Source organism: Monodon monoceros, unplaced genomic scaffold (genome assembly GCF_005190385.1).
Source record: "Monodon monoceros isolate NGI ecotype Baffin Bay Population unplaced genomic scaffold, NGI_Narwhal_1 Super_Scaffold_11, whole genome shotgun sequence".
NCBI lineage: Eukaryota > Metazoa > Chordata > Mammalia > Artiodactyla > Monodontidae > Monodon > Monodon monoceros.
The window spans coordinates 131,941,764-131,963,317 of NW_021703767.1; the positions used below are offsets into that span (position 1 = coordinate 131,941,764).

Sequence of the window (21,554 nt, forward strand, 5' to 3'; positions counted from 1 at the left end):
CTGGCCTGTTTCGTCTGTTCATCAACAGTGCATGTGTAGCTTCCTGTCTCACTTTACCCTTTCTTTACTAATGCTTTCTAGGATTACCTCCCACATAAACTACTTGTACTCAAGGGTCTTCTGTTTCAGGTCTTCATGGAGAACCTGCTTAAGACATAAATAAAGCATTTTTCAAATGAGAAGCTGTAAGTCATGGGGGTAAAAGTAGCCCTCTTTTCACCTAGGGGATCAAGACTGAAAGTTGACGAGAAGGAGGTCTTCTGCATTTCCACATGAAATACTGAGATTTCTGGTGAGTGGCACCATAGAGATAATAGGAGATGGCTCTCTGGACCAGATTACATGGGGATGGGACACCTCTTCAACTAAGGGATTCCTTACCTACTGTATGAGAGTGGGCTGCTACCTCCTTGTACTGAGCTGCATCCTTGAGAATCTGCGTCATGTTTTGGGAGAACATGCTGAGATCTTGGACCGTCTGGAAGCTGTAGTGGAACTGGCCTGTGGCCATGGCCTTCAGAGTTTCCTCAGGTGTCCCCTGCAGCCCCACTGAGATGATCCTCACCCCGTCACTGCGCAGCGCCTTGGAGGCCTCTTCCACGGCATCCTCAGACTCGGCTGAAGCCAAGACCACCAGGATCGGAGGAAACTGTCTCCTGTCCCTCCCGTTTGAGAAGTAGGTCGTGTGCACCTCCCGGAGAGCATTCCCAATCCGCAGGGCACCGCCCAGGAACCTGAAATTCTTCTTGAGGTGGTTCAACATGGGGCCTCTGCTCTTGAAGGTGCTGAGCTGGAATTCTCTGTGGAGCCCATCGCTGTACTGGGCCAGGCCCACACGGTACTTGTGGGCCTCTATGGGGAGGCTGCTGATCATCTTGTTGATGAACGTCTTCACAAATGGGAAGGATTTAATTCCCAGGTAGTTGGAGCTATCCACCAGAAATACCACGTCGGCATACTCAGGGCCTGGCCCTATCAAAATAAAATGACAACAAACCCTTTGGGTCAAGAGGGACAGTTTGTGTACCCGCCTATCAGTCAGTCATCAGCTGCAGACTTCTCCCAAGAACTGGAGAGAAGGAGTGGAGGGTTACGGGTAAGGTGGCTCTGGGAAAGCCAAGGGAAAATGTCCTGAGAAAGTGGGGTACAGCCATGAGCTATTACCATTGCAGGCAATATTCACAGCAGCTGGGAGTGGAGGAGTGTGTACCTGCCTCATAAAGAGAGTCTGGACAAGGGGAGGCACCAGGAGCATTGACTTTAGCAGTCATGGTCAGCCACCTCCATCCACCCAGTTAGTGATCTACTGGTAAATGTTTAACTAAGCAGGACATTTCTTTCAAAATGACCCTGAAATTCACTAGGAAGTCCTAGGGTAGTACAGTGCAGGGTTAAAAATACTTCTTTGAATGATGTTTTCAGTAATTACAGAAAAACCTAGGTTTCATATTCCATATATGCATATATGGAATATGAAAGCTTTTATATTACTTATTATATATATATATATAAAATTTCCTCTGTGGTGTTCCTTTTATCGTTTTCTTTCATTTATTAAAGCCAAGGTGCAAACTGACCCACAAAACATATGGGTTGACTCTATTCATACAGACATGGAACATCAGGACTTCAGCAAATCAATGAATAATTAAAGTTTTTCAAGCCAGGTGTAGCATAATTCATGCATTTTGCCCATGGCTTTCCATCATCTTCGAGAGCTTAAATTTGCTTGATAGAATATATTGCCAACTACAAATAAATGCTGTCTGCTTTGATTTTTTTAGTAAAGAAATTCCTTGTTTCTATTTATTAAAATAAAGATTTGTTGAGACATAAAATATTTATTTTCCTAATAATAATAAGCATAAAATGTACTGGTACCTGGGCTCTGATATGTCAGTGTTTCAGTCCAAAGGATGAGAACAAATGCAATTAACAGGATCTTCATTTTGTTAGTGACGTTTTCTTGCTTTTACTCTGTAAAAAATGTTATTTACAATATAAAAAAATCTCATTGTCTAACAAGAAATAACTACTGGGAAAGTTGGTTTAGAGCACAATACACTGTAAACACTGTATTTGTCAATAATGCCAGTAGTGTTTAAAACATTCATCAAGAGTTTGAGTATTTGTTGACAATAGATAATGCTAATGTTTGCTGAGTCCTTGCCATGGCTCAGATACTTTTCTCAGTGCTTTTTAAGCATTATCTTATTTAACCCTCACAACCATCTTACTGGAAGGTACAACTACTATACCCATGTGACAGATAAGGAAACAGGCACAGGTGACTTGGTAAGTGATGGATCCATCATCCTAACCCAGACAAGGTGATCACAGAGCCCAAGCTCTTAACCACTGTGCCATGAGGTTTATACAAAATCTTTGGACTCAGAACTTATGTAGTCACTACTTTTAACCATCTATTTTCATGTCAACAATGACTATTTTATATGTTCACAACCTGGCTCAAAAATCCAAAAGCTACCCATGTTTCTTTCTTCATTAAACCCTTGTAAGAACTGTTCCCTCATTTCTGGTTATACTCAGTTTTATAAATTACTTTAACTTCAGTATTTCTCTCCATGAGCACACAATCAGAAATCTTCATGGGAATTTACAATCTTACAGAAATTCCACCAAGTCAAAGTTGTTCTCTATTAATAGGGAAATAGATAAAATAACCAATACTCAAAAATAGAGATACCTTCAATGAGATACCAAAGGTATAAGGACTGGATTTTATTCTAGAGGTGACCTTTCCAGCGGTTACTTTGAAATTTCTAATCATGTGGGAAGACTGAGGGAATCACTGGAAACTAGATTTGGAAGTCACCCTATAGATCATTTAGACTAAACCCTTATTTTGCTAAGGAAGAAATCAAGGATCCTCAGTAGTTATTGGCTGAATCATGTTAGCAATGACTTTCAGATCTATACTCATCATATTCTAATATATCATATATTTTACTTATTCATTAATTTTATTATTGAGATATAATTCACATTCTACAAAATTTACCCTTTAAAGTGGACAATTCAATGTGTTTTAGTATATTAATAGTATTTGCTTCCCAGCAGCAGTGATTTTAGGAAGTTCATTCTACCACAAGGACACTGGTACTAGTTACTGCCATTTTAGATTCCTCCGTCTAACCTATTAGTGCCAGGGGACTTACTCATTCACCAGACAGTCAACACCAGGCCCAGGCACAGAGGCCCTGCAGCCAGCCACCTGTGACCGGCCTCTATCCACCAGCAGGCCGGCACCAGCCTCTGGACACCATAGGCTCCACAAGTAGCCACTGGGGACCCAGCCCTGCCCAAAAGCATGAGGCAGAGCCTGGCAACCAACTGGCCTGGAGTCCAGCCCTTCTTACCAGTATGGCCAGTAGTAAGCCCCACCACAACAGAAAGACACATGCAGCCCACATAGGGGGCACCCATAGAGCACATAGCTCTGGTGACCAGAAGGAAGTGTGCTGCTGGGCCCCATAAGACATCTCCTACATAAGACCACTCCTCCAATATCAAAAATGTAACTTACCTACCTAATATATAGAAATAAAGACACAGAATTAAGCAAAATAAATGACAGAAAAATATGTTCCAAATGAAGGAACAAGATAAAACCCCAGAAGAAGAACTAAGTGAAGAGACATAAGCAGTCTACTTGATAAAGAGTTCAAGGTAATGATCATAAAGATGCTCAATGAACTCACAGGAAGACTGAATGAACACAGCAAGAATTTTAACAAAGAATTAGAAAATGTAAAGAATAAATAACTGAAATAAAAAATACACTAAAAGGAATCAACAGTAGATATGATCTTCCAGAGGAACAGATCAGCAAATTGGAAGACAGTGGTGGAAATCACACAAGCTGAAAAGAAAGAAGAAAAAAGAATTTTTAAAAAATGAGGCTAGTTTTAGGGATCTCTGTGATAACATCACACATACTAATATTTGTATCATAGAAGTTCCAAAGGAAAAGAGAGGGAGAAAGGGACAGATAACTTATTTGAATAAATAATAGCTGAAAACTTCCCTAACCTAGGAAAGGAAACAGACAAACAGATCTTGGAAGCACAGAGAGTCTAAAACTAGATGAACCCAAAGAGGTCCACACAAAGACACATTGTAATTGAAATTGCAAAAATTAAAGATAAAGAGAGAATATTAAAAGAAGCAAGGAAAAACCAGTTAGTTACATACAAAGGAACTCCCATAGACTCTCAGCTGACTTTTCAGCAGAAACTATGCAAACCACAAGGGAGTGGCACAATATATTTAAAGTGATGAAAGAAAAAACCTACAACCAAGAACACTCTACCTGGCAAGGCTATAATTAAGATTTGAATGACAGATCAAGAGTTTTGCAGATAAGTGAAAGCTAAAACAGTTCAGCACCTCTAAAACTGCTTTACAAGAAGTGTTAAAGGGACATCTCGAAGTATCAATAGAAAAGAAAATACCACAACTAGAAACATAAAAATTACAAAAGGAAAAAATCTCATTGTAAAGGCAAATATACAGTAAAGGTAATAGATCAACCACTTATGAAGCTAGTAGGAAGGTTAAAAGACAAAAGTAATAAATTTATTTATATCCACAATAAGTAGGTAAGGGATACACAAAACAAAAAGATGTAAAATATGATGCCAAAACATTTAATGTGGGGGCTTCCAGGAAGATGGCGGAAGAGTAAGATGCGGAGATCACCTTCCTCCCCACAGATACACCAGAAATACATCTACACATGGAACAACTCCTACACAACACCTACTGAACGCTGGCAGAAGACTTCAGACCTCCCAAAAGGCAAGAAACCCCCCCACGTACCTGGGTACAGCAAAAGAAAAAAGAATAAACACAGACAAAAGGATAGGGACAGGACCTGCACCAGTGGGAGGGAGCTGTGAAGGAGGAAAGGTTTCCACACACTAGGAAACCCCTTCGCGGGCGGCGACTGTGGGTGGCGGAGGGGAAAGCTTCGGAGCTGCGGGGGAGAGCACAGCAACAGGGGTGCGGAGGGCAAAGCAGAGAGATTCCCACACAGAGGATCAAGGCCGACCGGCACTCACCAGTCGGAGAGGCTTGTCTGCTCACCCGCCGGGGCAGGCAGGGCTGGGAGTTGAGGCTTGGGCTTCGGTCGGAGCGCCGGGAGAGGACTGGGGGTGGCAGCGTGAACACAGCCTGCAGGGGGTTAGTGCGCCATGGCTAGCCGGGAGGGAGTCCAGGGAAAAGTCTAGAGCTGCTGAAGAGGCAAGCGACTTTTTCTTCCCTCTTTGTTTCCTGGTGCGTGAGGAGAGGGGATTAAGAGCACTGCTTAAAGGAGCTCCAGAGATGGGCGCGAGCCGTGGCTAAAAGCTCAAACCCCAGAGATGAGCATGAGATGCTAAGGCTGCTGCTGCTGCCACCAAGAAGCCTGAGTGTGAGCACAGGTCACTATCCACACCCGCTTCTGGGGAGCCTGTGCAGCCCGCCACTGCCAGGTTCCCGGGATCCAGGGACAACTCTCCCGGGAGAATGCATGGCGCACCTCAGGCTGGTGCAACGTCATGCCGGCCTCTGCCGCCGCAGGCTCGCCCCGCACTCCATGCCCCTCCCTCCCCCCCGGCCTGAGTGAGCCAGAGCTCCCGAATCAGCGGCTCCTTTAACCCCATCCTGTCTGAGCGAAGAACAGAGGCCCTGCTGCGACCTACACACAGAGGTGGGGCCAAATCCAAAGCTGAGCCCCTGTGAGCTGTGAGAACAAAGAAGAGAAAGGGAAAGCTCTCCCAGCAGCCTCAGAAGCAGCGGATTAAAGCTCCACAATCAACTAGATGTACCCTGCATCTGTGGAATACATGAATAGACAACGAATCATCCCAAATTGAGGAGGTGATCTCTGAGAGCAAGATCTATGATTTTTTCCCCTTTTCCTCTTTTTGTGAATGTGTATGTGTATGCTTCTGTGTGAGATCTTGTCTGTATAGCTTTGTTTCCACCATTTGTCCTAGGGTTCTACCCGTCCATTTTTTTTTCTCTTAATAATTATTTTTTTTTATTTTAATAACTTTATTATATTTTTTCTAACTTTATTTTATTTTACTTTATCTTCTTTCTTTCTTTTTTTCCTTCCTTCCATTCTTCCTTCCTTCCTCCCTCCCTCCCTCCAACCCTCCCTCTCTTCTTTCGTTCTTTCTTTCTTTCTTTCTTTCTACTTCTACTAATACTTTCTTTCTACTTTTTCTCCCTTTTTCTCTGAGCCGTGTGGATGAAATGCTCTTTGTGCTGCAGCCAGGAGTCAATGCTGTGCCTCTGACGTGGGAGAGCCAACGTCAGGACACTGGTCCACAAGAGACTTCCCAGCTCCACATAATATCAAATGGCGAAAATCTCCCAGAGATCTCCATCTCAACACCAACACCCAGCTTCACTCAACGACCAGCAAGCTACAGTGCTGGACACCCTATGCCAAACAACTAGCAAGACAGGAAAACAACACCACCCATTAGCAGAGAGGCTGCCTAAAATCATAAAAAGGCCACAGACACCCCAAAACACACCACCAGATGTGGAACTGCCCAACAGAAAGACAAGATCCAGCCTCATCCACCAGAACACAGGCAATAGTCCCCTCTACCAGGAAGCCTACACAACCCACTGAACCAACTTTAGCCACTGGGGACAGACACCAAAAACAACGGAAACTACGAACCTGCAGCCTGCAAAAAGGAGACCCCAAACACAGTTAGATAAGCAAAATGAGAAGACAGAAGAACACACAGAAGATGAAGGAGCAAGGTAAAAACCCACCAGACCTAACAAATGAAGAGGAAATAGGCAGTCAACCTGAAAAAGAATTTAGAATAATGATAGTAAAGATGATCCAGAATCTTGGAAATAGAATAGAGAAAATGCAAGAAACATTTAACAAGGACCTAGAAGAACTAAAGATTAAACAAGCAACGAAGAACAACACAATAAATGAAATTAAAAATACTCTAGATAGGATCAATAGCAGAATAACTGAGGCAGAAAAACGGATAAGTGACCTGGAAGATAAAATAATGGAAATAATTACTTCAGGCCAGAATAAAGAAAAAAGAATGAGAAGAACAGAGGACAGTCTCAGAGACCTCTGGGACAACACTAAACGCACCAACATTCGAATTATCAGGGTTCCAGAAGAAGAAGAGAAAAAGAAAGGGACTGAGAAAATATTTGAAGAGACTATAGTTGAAAACATCCCTAATATGGGAAAGGAAATAGTTAATCAAATGCAGGAAGCACAGGGAGTCCCATACAGGATAAATCCAAGGAGAAACATGCCAACACGCATATTAATCAAACTATCAAAACTTAAATACAAAGAAAACATATTAAAAGCAGCAACAGAAAAAAAACAAATAACACACAAGGGAATCCCCATAAGGTTAACAGCTGATCTTTTAACAGAAACTCTGCAAGCCAGAAGGGACTGGCAGGACATATTTAAAGTGATGAAGGAGAAAAACCTACAACCAAGATTACTCTACCCAGCAAGGATATCATTCAGATTTGATGGAGAAATTAAAACCTTTACAGACAAGCAAAAGCTGAGAGAGTTCACACCAACAAACCAGCTTTACAACAAATGCTAAAGGATCTTCTCTAGGCAAGAAACACAAGAGAAGGAAAAGGCCTACAATAACAAACCCCAAACAACTAAGAAAATGGCTATAGGAACATACATATCGATAGTTACCTTAAATGTAAATGGACTAAATGCTCCCACCAAAAGACACAGACTTGCTGAATGGATACAAAAACAAGACCCATATATATGCTGTCTACAAGAGACCCACTTCAGACCTAGAGACACATACAGACTGAAAGTAAGGGGATGGAAAAAGATACTCCATGCAAATGGAAAACAAAAGAAAGCAGGAGTAGCAATTCTCATATCAGACAAAGTAGACTTTAAAATAAAGACTATTAGAAGAGACAAAGAAGGACACTACATAATGATCAAGGGATTGATCCAAGAAGAAGATATAACAATTGTAATTATTTATGCACCCAACATAGGAGCACCTCAATAAGTAAGGCAAATACTAACAGCCATAAAAGGGGAAATCAACAGTAACACATTCATAGTAGGGGAATTTAACACCCCACCTTCACCCATGGACAGTTCATCCAAAATGAAAATACATAAGGAAACACAAGCTTTAAATGATACATTAAACAAGATGGACTTAATTGATATTTATAGAACATTCCATCCAAAAACCGCAGAATACACATTTTTCTCAAGGGCTCATGGAACATTCTCCAGGATAGATCATATCTTGGGTCACAAATCAAGCCTTGGTAAATTTAGAAAATTGAAATTGTATCAAGTATCTTTTCCGACCACAACGCCATGAGACTAGATATCAATTACAGGAAGAGATCTGTAAAAATTACAAACACATGGAGGCTAAACTATACACTACTTAATAACGAAGTGATCACTGAAGAAATCAAAGAGGAAATCAAAAAATACCTAGAAACAAATGACAATGGAAACACGCCGACCCAACACCTATGGGATGCAGCAAAAGCAGTTCTGAGAGGGAAGTTTATAGCAATACAATCCTACCTTAGGAAACAGGAAATATCTCGAATAAACAACCTAACTTTGCACCTAAAGCAATTAGAGAAAGAAGAACAAAAAAACCACAAAGTTAGCAGAAGAAAGACATCATAAAGATCAGATCAGAAATAAATGAAAAAGAAATGAAGGAAATGATAGCAAAGATCAATAAAACTAAAAGCTGGTTCTTTGAGAAGATAAACAAAATTGATAAACCACTAGCCAGACTCATCAAGAAGAAAAGGGAGAAGACTCAAATCAATAGAACTGGAAATGAAAAAGGAGAAGTAACATCTGACACTGAAGAAACACAAAAGATCATGAGAGATTACTACAAGCAACTCTATGCCAAGAAAATGGACAACCTGGAAGAAATGGACAAATTCTTAGAAAAGCACAATCTGCCAAGACTGAATCAGGAAGAAATAGAAAATATGAACAGACCAATCACAAGCACTGAAATTGAAACTGTGATTAAAAATCTTCCAACAAAAAAAACCCCAGGACCAGATGACTTCACAGGCGAATTCTATCAAACATTTAGAAAAGAGCTAACACCTATCCTTCTCAAACACTTCAAAATATAGAAGAGGGAGGAACACTCACAAACTAATTCTACGAGGCCACCATCACCTTGATACCAAAACCAGACAAAGATGTCAAAAAGAAAGAAATATACAGGCCAATATCACTGATGAATATAGATGCAAAAATCCTCAACAAAATACTAGCAAACAGAATCCAACAGCACATTAAGAGGATCATGCACCATGATCAAGTGGGGTTTATTCCAGGAATGCAAGGATTCTTCAATAAATGCAAACCAATCAATGTGATACACCATATTAACAAATTGAAGGAGAAAAACCATATGATCATCTCAATAGATGCAGAGAAAACTTTCAACAAAATTCAACACCCATTTATGATAAAAAACCCTCCAGAAAGTAGGCATAGAGGAAAATTTCCTCAACATAATAAAGGCCATATATGACAAACCCACAGCCAACTTCGTTCTCAATGGTGAAAACCTGAAATCATTTCCAGTAGGATTAGGAACAGGACAAGCTTGCCCACTTTCACCACTGTTATTCAACATAGTTTTGGAAGTTTTAGCCACAGTAATCAGAGAAGAAAAGGAAATAAAAGGAATCCAAATCAGAAAAGAAGAAGTAAAGCTGTCACTGTTTGCAGATGACATGATACTATACATAGAGAATCCTAAAGATGCTACCAGAAAACTACTAGAGCTAATCAATGAATTCAGGAAAGTAGCGGGATACAAAATTAATGCACAGAAATCTCTGGTATTCCTATACGCTAATGATGAAAAATATGAAAGTGAAATCAAGGAAACACTCCCATTTATCATTGCAACAAAAAGAATAAAATATCTAGGAATAAACTTACCTAAGGAGACAAAAGACCTGTATGCAGAAAATTATAAGACACTGATGAAAGAAACTAAAGATGATACAAACAGATGGAGACATAAACCATGTTGTTAGATTGGAAGATTCAGCATTGTGGAAATGACTCTACTACCCAAAGCAATCTACAGATTCAATGCAATCCCTATCAAACTACCACTGGCATTTTTCACTGAACTAGAACAAAAAATTTCACAATTTGTACGGAAGCACAAAAGACCCCGCTTAGCAAAAGCAATGTTGAGAATGAGAAATGGAGCCGGAGGAATCAGGCTCCCTAGACTTCAGACTATACTACAAAGCTATAGTAATCAAGACAGTATGGTAAAGGCACAAAAACAGAAAGATAGATCAATGGAACAGGATAGAAAGCCGAGAGATAAACCCACGCACATATGGTCACCTTATCTTTGATAAAGGAGGCAGGAATGTACAGTGGATAAAGGACAGCCTCTTGAATAAGTGGTGCTGGGGAAACTGGACAGGTACATGTAAAAGTATGAGATTAGATCACTCCCTAACACCATACACAAAAATAAGCTCAAAATGGACTAAACCTAAATGTAAGGTTAGAAACTATCAAACTCTTAGAGGAAAACATAGGCAGAACACTCTATGACATAAATCACAGCAAGATCCTTTCTGACCCACCTCCTAGAGAAATGGAAATAAAAACTAAAACAAAAAAATGAAACTGCAACACTTTTGCACTGCAAAAGAAACCATAATCAAGACCAAAAGACAACACTCAGAATGGGAGAAAATATTTGCAATTGAAACTGACAGAGAATTAATCTCCAAAATTTACAAGCAGTTAATGCAGCACAATAACAAGAAAACAAACAACCCAATCCAAAAATGGGCAGACCTAAATAGACATTTCTCCAAAGAAGATATACAGACTGCCAACAAACACATGAAAGAATGCTCTACATCATTAATCATTAGAGAAATGCATATCAAAACTACAATGAGATATCATCTCACACCAGTCAGAATGGCCATCATCAAAAAATCTAGAAACAATAAATGCTGGAGAGGGTGTGGAGAAAAGGGAACCCTCTTGCACTGCTGGTGGGAATGTGAATTGGTACAGCCACTATGGAGAACAATATGGAGGTTCCTTAAAAAACTACAAATAGAACTACCATATGACCCAGCAATCCCACTACTGGGCATATACCCTGAGAAAACCATAACTCAAAAAGAGTCATGTACCAAAATGTTCATTGCAGCTCTATTTACAATAGCCCAGAGATGGAAACAACCTAAGTGTCCATCATCGGATGAATGGATACAGAAGATGTGGCACATATATACAATGGAATATTACTCAGCCATAAAAAGAAACAAAATTGAGCTATTTGTAATGAGGTGGATAGACCTAGAGTCTGTCATACAGAGTGAAGTAAGTCAGAAAGAGAAAGACAAATACCGTATGCTAACACATATATATGGAATTTAAGGAAAAAAATTTCATGAAGAACCTAGGGGTAAGACAGGAATAGACACAGACCTACTAGAGAATGGGCTTGAGGATATGGGGAGGGGGAAGGGTAAGCTGTGACAAAACGAGAGAGAGGCATGGACATATATACACTACCAAACGTAAGGTAGATAGCTAGTGGGAAGCAGCCGCATAGCACAGGGAGATCAGCTCTTTGCTTTGTGACTGCCTGGAGGGGTCGGAATAGGAGGGTGGGAGGGAGGGAGATGCCAAGAGGGAAGAGATATGGGAACATATGTATATGTATAACTGATTCACTTTGTTATAAAGCAGAAACTAACACACCACTGTAAAGCAATTATACTCCAATAAAGATGTAAAAAGAACCCAGATGAATGGATAAAAAAGATGTGGCACATATATACAATGGAATATTACTCAGCCATAAAATGAAACGAAATTGAGTTATTTGTAGTGATGTGGATGGACTTAGAATCTGTCATACAGAGTGAAGTAAGTCAGAAAGAGAAAAACAAGTCCCATGTACTAACATATATATATGGAATCTGTAAAAAAAAAAAGGTCATGAAGAACCTAGGGGGAAGATGGGAATAAAGACACAGACCTACTAGAGAATGGACTTAAGGATACAGGGACAGGGGAGGGTAAGCTGGGACAAAGTGAGAGAGTTGCATGGACATATATACACTACCACACCTAAAATAGATAGCTAGTGGGAAGCAACCGCATAGCACAGGGAGATCAGCTCGGTGCTTTTTGACCACCTAGAGGGGTGGGATAGGGAGTGTGAGAGGGCTGGAGACACAAGAAGGAAGAGCTATGGGGACATATGTATATGTATAACTGATTCACTTTGTTATAAAGTAGAAACTAACACACCCTTGTAAAACAATTGTATTCCAATAAAGATGTTTAAAAAAAAAAAGAAAGAACTGTTAAATTAATTACTGAGAAGCTTCTAGAAGCTCCATCAATCCAACCATTTCCATTCAACTGCCTAACGAACCTCACACAGAAGCAAATCCAGGCATTTCTAAGAGCAAAAGCCACATTTTGAGTATACTGAAATGGATAAATAATGCTGTATGCAAGAGAATCAAACTCCACCAGTTTGAGCAGCTATGTGGCAAAGCTACATTGCCAGATTGGACCATTCCAGACAAATACCCTGGAGCTCTGGCAGCAGAGGCCATGCAGTGTGGACAGTCCTGGTTCCACCTTTATAATAAGCAGAGCCTTTCCAAATCCCCTGGGCTTAGCCCAGGGAGGAAGTAGATGGTGCGGGGGGCAGGAGATCAGGCATCAGTACTCGGATCAGTGTGTCTTTTAATACAGGCCAGGCAAATCAGGTAAGCAGTGAGGGGCCAGAGCTTCAGTTCAATGCCACAAACATTTACTGAGTTACCATGCTGTGTAAAGCTCACTGCAGGCAACATGGGGAAATAAAAATTAAGGTGTAACCCTTGACTAAAACAGAAGTAGAATCTTTGTCAGGCAAAGTGCAACTCATGATTTAGAACCTAACTCAGCAAAGTCTTCCTTCCTCTGCAATCTTATTGGACTTTGTTTATATCATTTGTCTATATTTATCTATACATGTCTACATGTATATGCATATGTGTACACATAGGTGTATGTACATCCATGCACATTTCTGATAGATTATTTATTTATATATTCATTCAACAAACATCTCTTGAGTGCCAACTATGTTCTTGGCACTGTTGCAGGCAATCTGGCTTCAGTAGTGGACAAAACAGACAAAAGTCTTCACTCTTTTGAAACTTCCATTCTTGTTACTGACATGACTGCCTCCCTCTCTAAGTAAACTTCTTTAAGCCGGGACTGTAGTGTGTTGGATACATCTTTACATGCTAGTGGTTGGTACAGAGTGAGGACTCAGTAAGACCTAGAGATGATCATACTAAGTGAATTAAGCCAGACAGGGAAAGAGAAGTATCATATGATATCGCTTATATGTGGAGTCTAAAAACAATTGTATAATGAATTCATTTATAAAACAGAAATAGAGTTACAGATGTAGAAATCAAACTTATGGTTACCAAGGGGCAAAAGGGGGGAGGGATAAATTGGGAGATTGAGATGGACATATACACACTACTATACATAAAATAGATAACTAATAATAACCTACTGTATAGCACAGGGAACTCTGCTCAATACTCTGTAATGACCTATATGGGAAAAGAATCTAAAACAGAGTGGATATATGTATATGTATAACTGATTCACCTTGCTGTACAGCAGAAACTAACACACGATTGTAAATCAAATATACTCCAATAAAAATTAATTTAAAAAATTATACAAATGAAATTATATGCAAAACAGAAATAGACCCACAGACATAAAAAGTAAACTCCTAGGGATAAACTAGGAGTTTGGGATTAACATATACACACTACTATATATAAAATAAATAACCAGCAAGGACCTACCATATAGCACAGTGAACTATACTCAATATTTTGTAATAACCTATAAAGGAAAAGAATCTGAAACATATATATAACTTTGTATAACTGAATCACTTTGCTGTACACCTGAAACTAACAGAACATTGTAAATCAACTATACTTCAATAAATAAATAAATAAACAAAACCAAAAAAAAGGAGAGAAGGAAGTGAAGGAAGGTCTGCAAATACTTATCAAATGAAGCAAAATGAGGTATCATCTCCAATTAGGGATACACAAAGTACTTGGAAATAGAGCGGAATTTAGGAAAAGCTGCAAGAAAAAGGTGACATTTGGATTAGACTTGAAGGATGCTTGTAACAGCAAAAGGCAAAGGTGATATGAGGAGGCAGTTCTGGTGTGTATGGTGCAGTGACTGCTAAGGATCTGGACAGCAGCAAGCAGCAGTGTGTCCTGGAGGCTGCAGCTTCTGCTCTGGCTGTGGCACAGGATAGGAATGAGGTGTGGAAAACAAGAGATGTCAAGATGGCCGAGGGCTTTACGTGCTCTGAAGAGTATTTGGGAATGAGACTGTTCCATTGGCAGTTGTGAGCTAATGATGGTTTTTGGCTGAAGGAATAGGGGCAATGAGAAGCCCTAGTGATGCTGAGGAAGGGCTGGTTCTTTGTGTCAAGTGAAGCTTTACTAGAGAGCCCCTTCATGTACTTTGCAACACCAAGAGGTCACATTATACACAAAGAGGAGAGATCAAGGACCCAACACAGTGAGGAGCCCATGGCTAGGGGACACAGTGCATCAGCACAAGGAAACAGATTCTCAATTTTTCTTATTTGGGGAATGTCTGATATTCCATTCTAAGTACACCTTCATCAGAACAAATCAGATTAAGACTGAAGGCAGGAATTCTTATGCCACCATCTCCTAAAACCAAGACAAATAAGGTGTATCAGAAACATGGACAGCAACTTAATTAGCAAATCTACCAGTTATCACTTGCCCAGTCAGTACCCAGCACTGCCATGTACAGATCATGGAACTGTTACAGATTCATGGGCACAAAGAGTAAAATGCATAAAACTTTCCCTCCAAGAGCATACAGTCTGCTTGGGGAGCCAGGGTAGTCGTGTGAAAAGACAAAATACAGTGAATATTTCTTGAAAGAATAAATAAGCATGGTACTTCAGAATAAATTATGAAGAATTCAGTTAGAATGAAGTTTAAAGAATAAGATATAACACTTTATGAAGAGATAGCAAAAGGAAACATACAAAAACACTTGATATACTCTAAGGGGATCTACAACTTTGATCAGGGGTGGTGGAAAGAATATTGAGGAATCGGAACTTATAATCCAAATCGTGAGTTCCTTCCTGAGACTTGATTCCTATTTTATAAAACAAGAGGTCTGGACTTCACTATAAAATGTCCTTATTTTGTGAATTAGAACCTAGTTCTTCTGGGATTGATTGCAGGCTCTACTGAAGATCTGAAATGGGGTCCACCCATCCCCACAAAGTCTGGACCTTTCAGTCATGGCAGTCATCCTCCTTTCCAGAAAACACTGGTACATCCAGAAGGCTCCTCTAAGAGACCCCCAAACATCTGAGATTTATATTTTTCAGGTATTATTACCCATCCATCATCCAATCCATAAGATTCTCACACACCAGATTGTTTTGAATAAACATCTCCAGAGTGAAAATTGTCTTGCTTATCTTTCTAACACTTCCATTTGCCAAAACTTCCCATGGGAATAAATGACATTGGACTATAGCTGCCCTCCAAATCATGAAGCCCAAAAGTTAGTATCATCTACATCTGCATTCTCAATGCTTGATTTTCACTGGGTTTCAGTTTGCTTTAGTGTGGTTGTTTGATCTCCTTGGGGTCTGAGAGTGTGCCTCATCACTGGTGGTGCTGCTGAGAAAACAGAACTTGGCTCTGTTCTTTCTTCTCTTTACAACTTCCTAAACAGAGAACAGCTCTGGGCTCATGGTATTCAACCTCGACTGCACACTGGAGAGCTACCAAAAAACACTGATGCTTGGTCCCACTCCCAGAGTCTCTGACTCAATTGGTCAGAGGTGTGGTCTGAACACTGGGATTCTTTTAAAGCACCCCAGGTGATTCTGATGTGGGGCCAAGGTTGAGAACCACCGGGTGATGCCATCTTGAAGCAAGCCCTCTGCGGAACTCACAGAGCTATAGTCCCAAAGAGAAGAAAGTCTGGACCTCAAAGGTCTTATCTGTAAGTTGTGGTCAATAATGGCTGTATCACTGTGTTGTTGAGAAGTTTACATGAAATCATGTATATAAAGCATCTCGTAGGAGACATCTGTTGATTTTGTTTGACCAATGTTCATTACTTTTCCTGCGGAACCCCTTTCCCCATTTTCAATCCCCATAGTTGCTGGAATCATGATCTCACCCCTACTTCAGGGAAGCACACCTGACCTAAGCAAGCATTGATATGGTCATCATGATTGACCCAAGGATGAGCACCTGACCTAGACCATCAGCGCCAATAAGCATCAGCCAATATATAGGTTTTTGCTAGACCTATCGAAAAAAGAAGTTCTTTTGCTGCTGAGGTTGCAAAACTGGTGGGATATAAGCCTGCAGCTTCTAGGGTTATCTTGCCACCACGAAGGAGAACCCCAAGATCAAGAGAGACATGTTTGTGATGACATCAACATCTTGATCAGCCTGACCAATCCCTGGACTTTTATAGGTATCTTAGCCAATAAATCCCATTTTGTGCTTGAGCTAGTTTGAAAATTCACAAGTGAAAGAATGCTGTCCAACATGCACTTGGTAAATTTTGATGATGCTTTGATACCAGACCTGCTGGGAAATCCAAGACTGAGACCTTTCTGATGATTCATTCGTGCTGCAACTCTACAGAACCAGACTCACTGGAGAGCTCTCAAATTCCCAGTCCCTCTATAGCTGACTAAACACCATAGCATCCACATTGTTTTTCTCTCTGCCCCAAAACTGAACAGTCCTTGCCTTAAGCACACATTTAAATTTCAACTACACTTCAAGACCTGCCTAGCCTAGTCTGCTCTTTGACTACTGCAGCCTCATCCACCTTCCACATTCCCATCTGCCTCCAAAACACTCAGGTCTATAACATTATTTTTAACAGCCAATGTGCATATTTCATTCAGCCTTACTGTTTATTTCTGTGTACATGATTTGTTGTCCATCTTAAGTGTAAGTTTTAAAAGAAGGAACCATATTTTCTTTTACTTTGGGGTTCTCCTGATACAATGCAAAGCAAGTAAATGTTTGCTAAATTTAATTAAATGGATACAGTAATTTAGGAGGTAAATGCCCAGTTAAGTAGGTAGAATATAATCCCAATTTTTAAAAATATTGAATGCTTTTATTCCTTGGATATGGGGTTGAGGACATAATATTTAGTTCATTCTTAAATTAAAAATTATATTTTCCTGAGTAAAGCAACATAAATTTGAGGGGGAAAATATCAAACATATGATGCGGTTCCCCAGGACAGTGCCAATTTATGCCACTTGTCCCAGTGTAGTGAGTTAGCAGTACTTTCTTTCTTTCAGCCCCTAGGGCTGCCTGTTTCCTGTCTGGCATGTAGGAGCTTGGAAGGCATCACTCCATCCTAACAACAAGTAAGAAGCTGAAGAAACTGAAAGTCATTACCTCTTCTTAGATCCATCAGAGAAGTGAGGTCTCAGGGCAAGCCACTGCCCCAAATTGGTGAGACAGACAGGTGGATAGAGAGAATCATGACTTACAAGTGCAGAAACCCACATGCAAAAACCTCTGTGGAAACTTCTGTGGGAAACAGTGCCCGGGTTGAGGAACTTGAACTATGATTGACAAATTACTGGAGGCTCAGTGTGGACAAATCTGAGAGTTAAAAATTCCAGGGTATGGCCCACAGTTAGAGTGGCAGCCACACTTGTAAGTTTTACCTCCTGTAGCTCTACCAAGTTCTCACAATGAAGATCTGAGAAAAATTCCCTTGTGCTTCCAGCAGGGAGAGGTGAAAAATAGCCATTTTGAAATATTCCAAAGAGTTCTAGTCTTCTTAACAAAACCTACCCTCAGCAGAAACTGTTTTACCAGAGCCTAACCACATGGGATTTTACTAGAATTTAACCAACAACTTCAAGCCCCTAGTAGCCATCCTCTCCCACCTAAGGGGGTGAAAAACTCCTGAGAATCACCTGTGAAGTTCACAGTTCAGGAAGACAGGCTCACTAAAAGACTGAGACCTAATCACAGGACTATAGCATGCTTCCCCTCCCTCCATGGCTCACCACCACATCACTAAATACTTACTGCAGTTCCTTTTATCGACTAGGTCTTATTCAGCTTTCAGCAAAAAATAATAAGGCATGATAAGAAGCAAAAAACACAGTTTGAAGGGACAGACCAAGCATCAGAACCAGACTCATATATGGCAAGGATGCTGTAATTATCAGAGCAAGAATTTAAAATAACAATGATTTTTTTAAATTTGAAGATCTATGGCTTTATTCAACAATTCATGAATTGTGAAGCATCCCATCTAGTAAATAGGAGGACTCTCTGAAAATAAAAATTGTTAATATGCTAATGACTGTAATGGAAAAAGTAGACAGTTTGCAAGAGCAGATGGGTAATGTAAGCAACAAATGCAAGAGGTCAGAAACACTGTAACAGAAATGAAGAATGTCTTTGATGGGCTCATTAGTAGACTGGACACAGCTAAGGAAAGAATCTCTGAGCTTGAGGATATATCGATTGAAACTTTCAAAAATGAAAAGCAAAGAAAAAATGAAACATTACATGTAAGAACTGGGGGACAACTATGAAAAGTGTAATATATGTGTAGTGGAAATACCAGCAGGAGAAGAAGGAAAGGAACAGAAGTATTTGAAACAATAATGACTGAGAATTTCCCCCAAGTTAATGTCAGACACCAAACCACAGATGCAGGAAGCTCAAAGAACACCAAGCAGGATAATCGCCAAAAACAAACAAACAAAAAAACAAGCAAACACATATAGAGGAACAAAGATAAGCATTACATGTGACTTCTCAGTAATCTCACATGAGCAAGATGAGATTGGAGTGGACTATTTTAAACATGGAGAGAAAAAGATCCACCAACCTGGAATTTTGCACCCTGTGAAACTATCTTTAAGAGTGAAGGAAAAATAAAGACTCTCAAACAAACAAAAAGAAAATTAAGAGAATTTGTCACTAGTGTACCTGCTTTTCAAGAAATGTTCAAAGAAGCTCTTCAGTGAGAAGAAAAATAATATAGGTCGGAAACTTGGATCTACATAAAAATGCAAATTTTGTTTTAATCAGATACAGTAAGATGTACAGACACAAAAACTATTGTTATGAAGGAAGAAGTTTTTATTTTACTCACAGCCCCCTAGAAGCAGGAGGCATAGCACACCATGCAGGGCCACACAGGGAAGCACTGGGGAGACATGAGCAGGCAGAGAGAGGAGGGTGAGAGCCTTATTGTGGTTTTCCTGGGAGGCAATGGGCAGGGCAAGGCAAGCAAACTAAACAGACTTAGAAGTGGGTAGTTTGAGGAATCTCAGTGAGATCAAGGTGGTAGGAGTGGTCCCTAGTTGCCTAGCACATGGTCCTGGGGGGTTAGGAGAGAGGGAAGTGTCCCAGAGTTCAAGAGCCCAATAAGAGGAGGCAGGAGGGGGTGTGGACTCAGGATTCATTGGTTTGTACATCTAAGGAGTGCTTGCAGGCAAGTCCTTACTATTTCTAGGAATTAGTTAATCCTGGGGAAGGGCAGTCCCTCCTTGGGTCAGCAAGGTCTCAGGTGCCAGAGCATCAGGAATAGAGAACTCACTACTATATATAAAATAGATAACCAATAAGGACCTACTGTATGGCAGAGGGAACTATACTCAATATTTTTAATAACCTATAAGGGAAAAGAATCTATCTATCTATAGATATATATAGATCTATCTATCTACCTATCATCTATCTATCTGAATCACTTTGCTGTACACCTGACACTAAAACAACATTGTAAATCAACTATACTTCAATTAAAAAAAGAAAGGAGGAGGGACCTTGAAGATGGCGGAAGAGTAAGACGCAGAGATCACCTTCCTCCCCACAGATACACCAGAAATACATCTACACGTGGAACAACTCCTACAGAACACCTACTGAAGGCTGGCAGAAGACCTCAGACCTCCCAAAAGGCAAGAAACCCCCATACGTACCTGGGTAGGGCAAAAGAAAAAAAGAAAAAACAGAGACAAAAGAATAGGGACGGCACCTGCGCCAGTGGGAGGGAGCTGTGAAGGAGGAAAAGTTTCCACACACTAGGAAGCCCCTTCGCGGGCAGAGACTGCAGGTGGCGGAGGGGGGGAGCTTCGAAGCCGCGGACGAGAGCACAGCAACAGGGGTGCGGAGGGCAAAGCGGGGAGATTCCCACACAGAGGATCGGTGCCGACTGGCACTCACCAGCCCGAGAGGCTTGTCTGCTCACCCGCCGGGGTGGGTGGGGCTGCGAGCTGAAGCTCGGGTTTCGGTTTCGGTCGGAGCACAGGGAGAGGACTGGGGTTGGCGGCTTGAACATAGCCTGAAGGGGTTAGTGCACCACGGGTGGCCGGGAGGGAGTCCGGGGAAAAGTCTGTACCTGCCAAAGAGGCAAGAGACTTTTTCTTCCCTCTTTGTTTCCTGGTGCGTGAGGAGAGGGGATTAAGAGCGCTGCTTAAAGGAACTCCAGAGACGGGCGCGAGCCGCGGCTAAAAGCACGAACCCCAGAGACGGGCGGGAGCCGCGGCTAAAAGCAGGGACCCCAGGGACGGGCGGGAGACGCTAAGGCTGCTGCCGCCGCCACCAAGGGGCCTGTGTGCAAGCACAGGTCACTATCCACACCCCTCTTCCGCGGAGCCTGTGCAGCCCGCCACTGCCAGGTTCCCGGGATCAAGGGACAACTTTCCCGGGAGAACGCACGGCGGGCCTCAGGCTGGTGCAACGTCATGCTGGCCTCTGCCGCCGCAGGCCCGCCCCGCACGCAGTGCCCCTCCTTCCCCCCCACCCCGCCTGAGTGCGCCAGAGCCCCAGAATCAGTGGCTCCTTTAACCCCGTCCTGTCTCAGCAAAAAACAGACGCCCTCCAGCGACCTACACGCAGAGGCAAGGCCAAATCCAAAGCTGAGCCCCTGTGAGCTGTGAGAACAAAGAAGAGAAAGGGAAATCTCTCCCAGCAGCCTCAGAAGCAGCGGATTAAAGCTCCACAATCAACTTGATATACCCTGCATCTGTGGAATACATGAATAGACAACGAATCATCCCAAATTGAGGAGGTGATCTCTGAGAGCAAGATCTATGATTTTTTCCCCTTTTCCTCTTTTTGTGAATGTGTATGTGTATGCTTCTGTGTGAGATCTTGTCTGTATAGTTTTGCTTCCACCATTTGTCCTAGGGTTCTATCCGTCCATGTTTTTTTTTTTTAATTTCTTTTCTTAATAATTAATTTTAATTTTAATAACTTTATTATACTTTACTTTTTTCTTTCTTTCTTTCTTTCTTTCTGTCTTTCTTCTTTCTTTCTTTCTTTCTTTCTTTCTTTCTTTCTTTCTTTCTTTC

The 21,554-nt window shown here is 41.1% G+C and overlaps 1 protein-coding gene across 1 annotated transcript in view; it reads right to left on the reverse strand.

Annotated features, from left to right (window-relative positions):
• COL6A5 (collagen type VI alpha 5 chain) overlaps nt 1–21,554 on the reverse strand; it is a 156,388-nt gene that overhangs the window by 107,155 nt on the left and 27,679 nt on the right. Inside the window, exons 2-3 of the mRNA XM_029214229.1 lie at nt 1,882–1,977; nt 382–972 (exon numbers count right to left, since the gene is read on the reverse strand). Of these exons, the coding sequence (XP_029070062.1) occupies nt 382–972; nt 1,882–1,948 (658 nt within the window). The 5' untranslated portion in view covers nt 1,949–1,977. The remainder of the gene's footprint in view (nt 1–381; nt 973–1,881; nt 1,978–21,554) is intronic.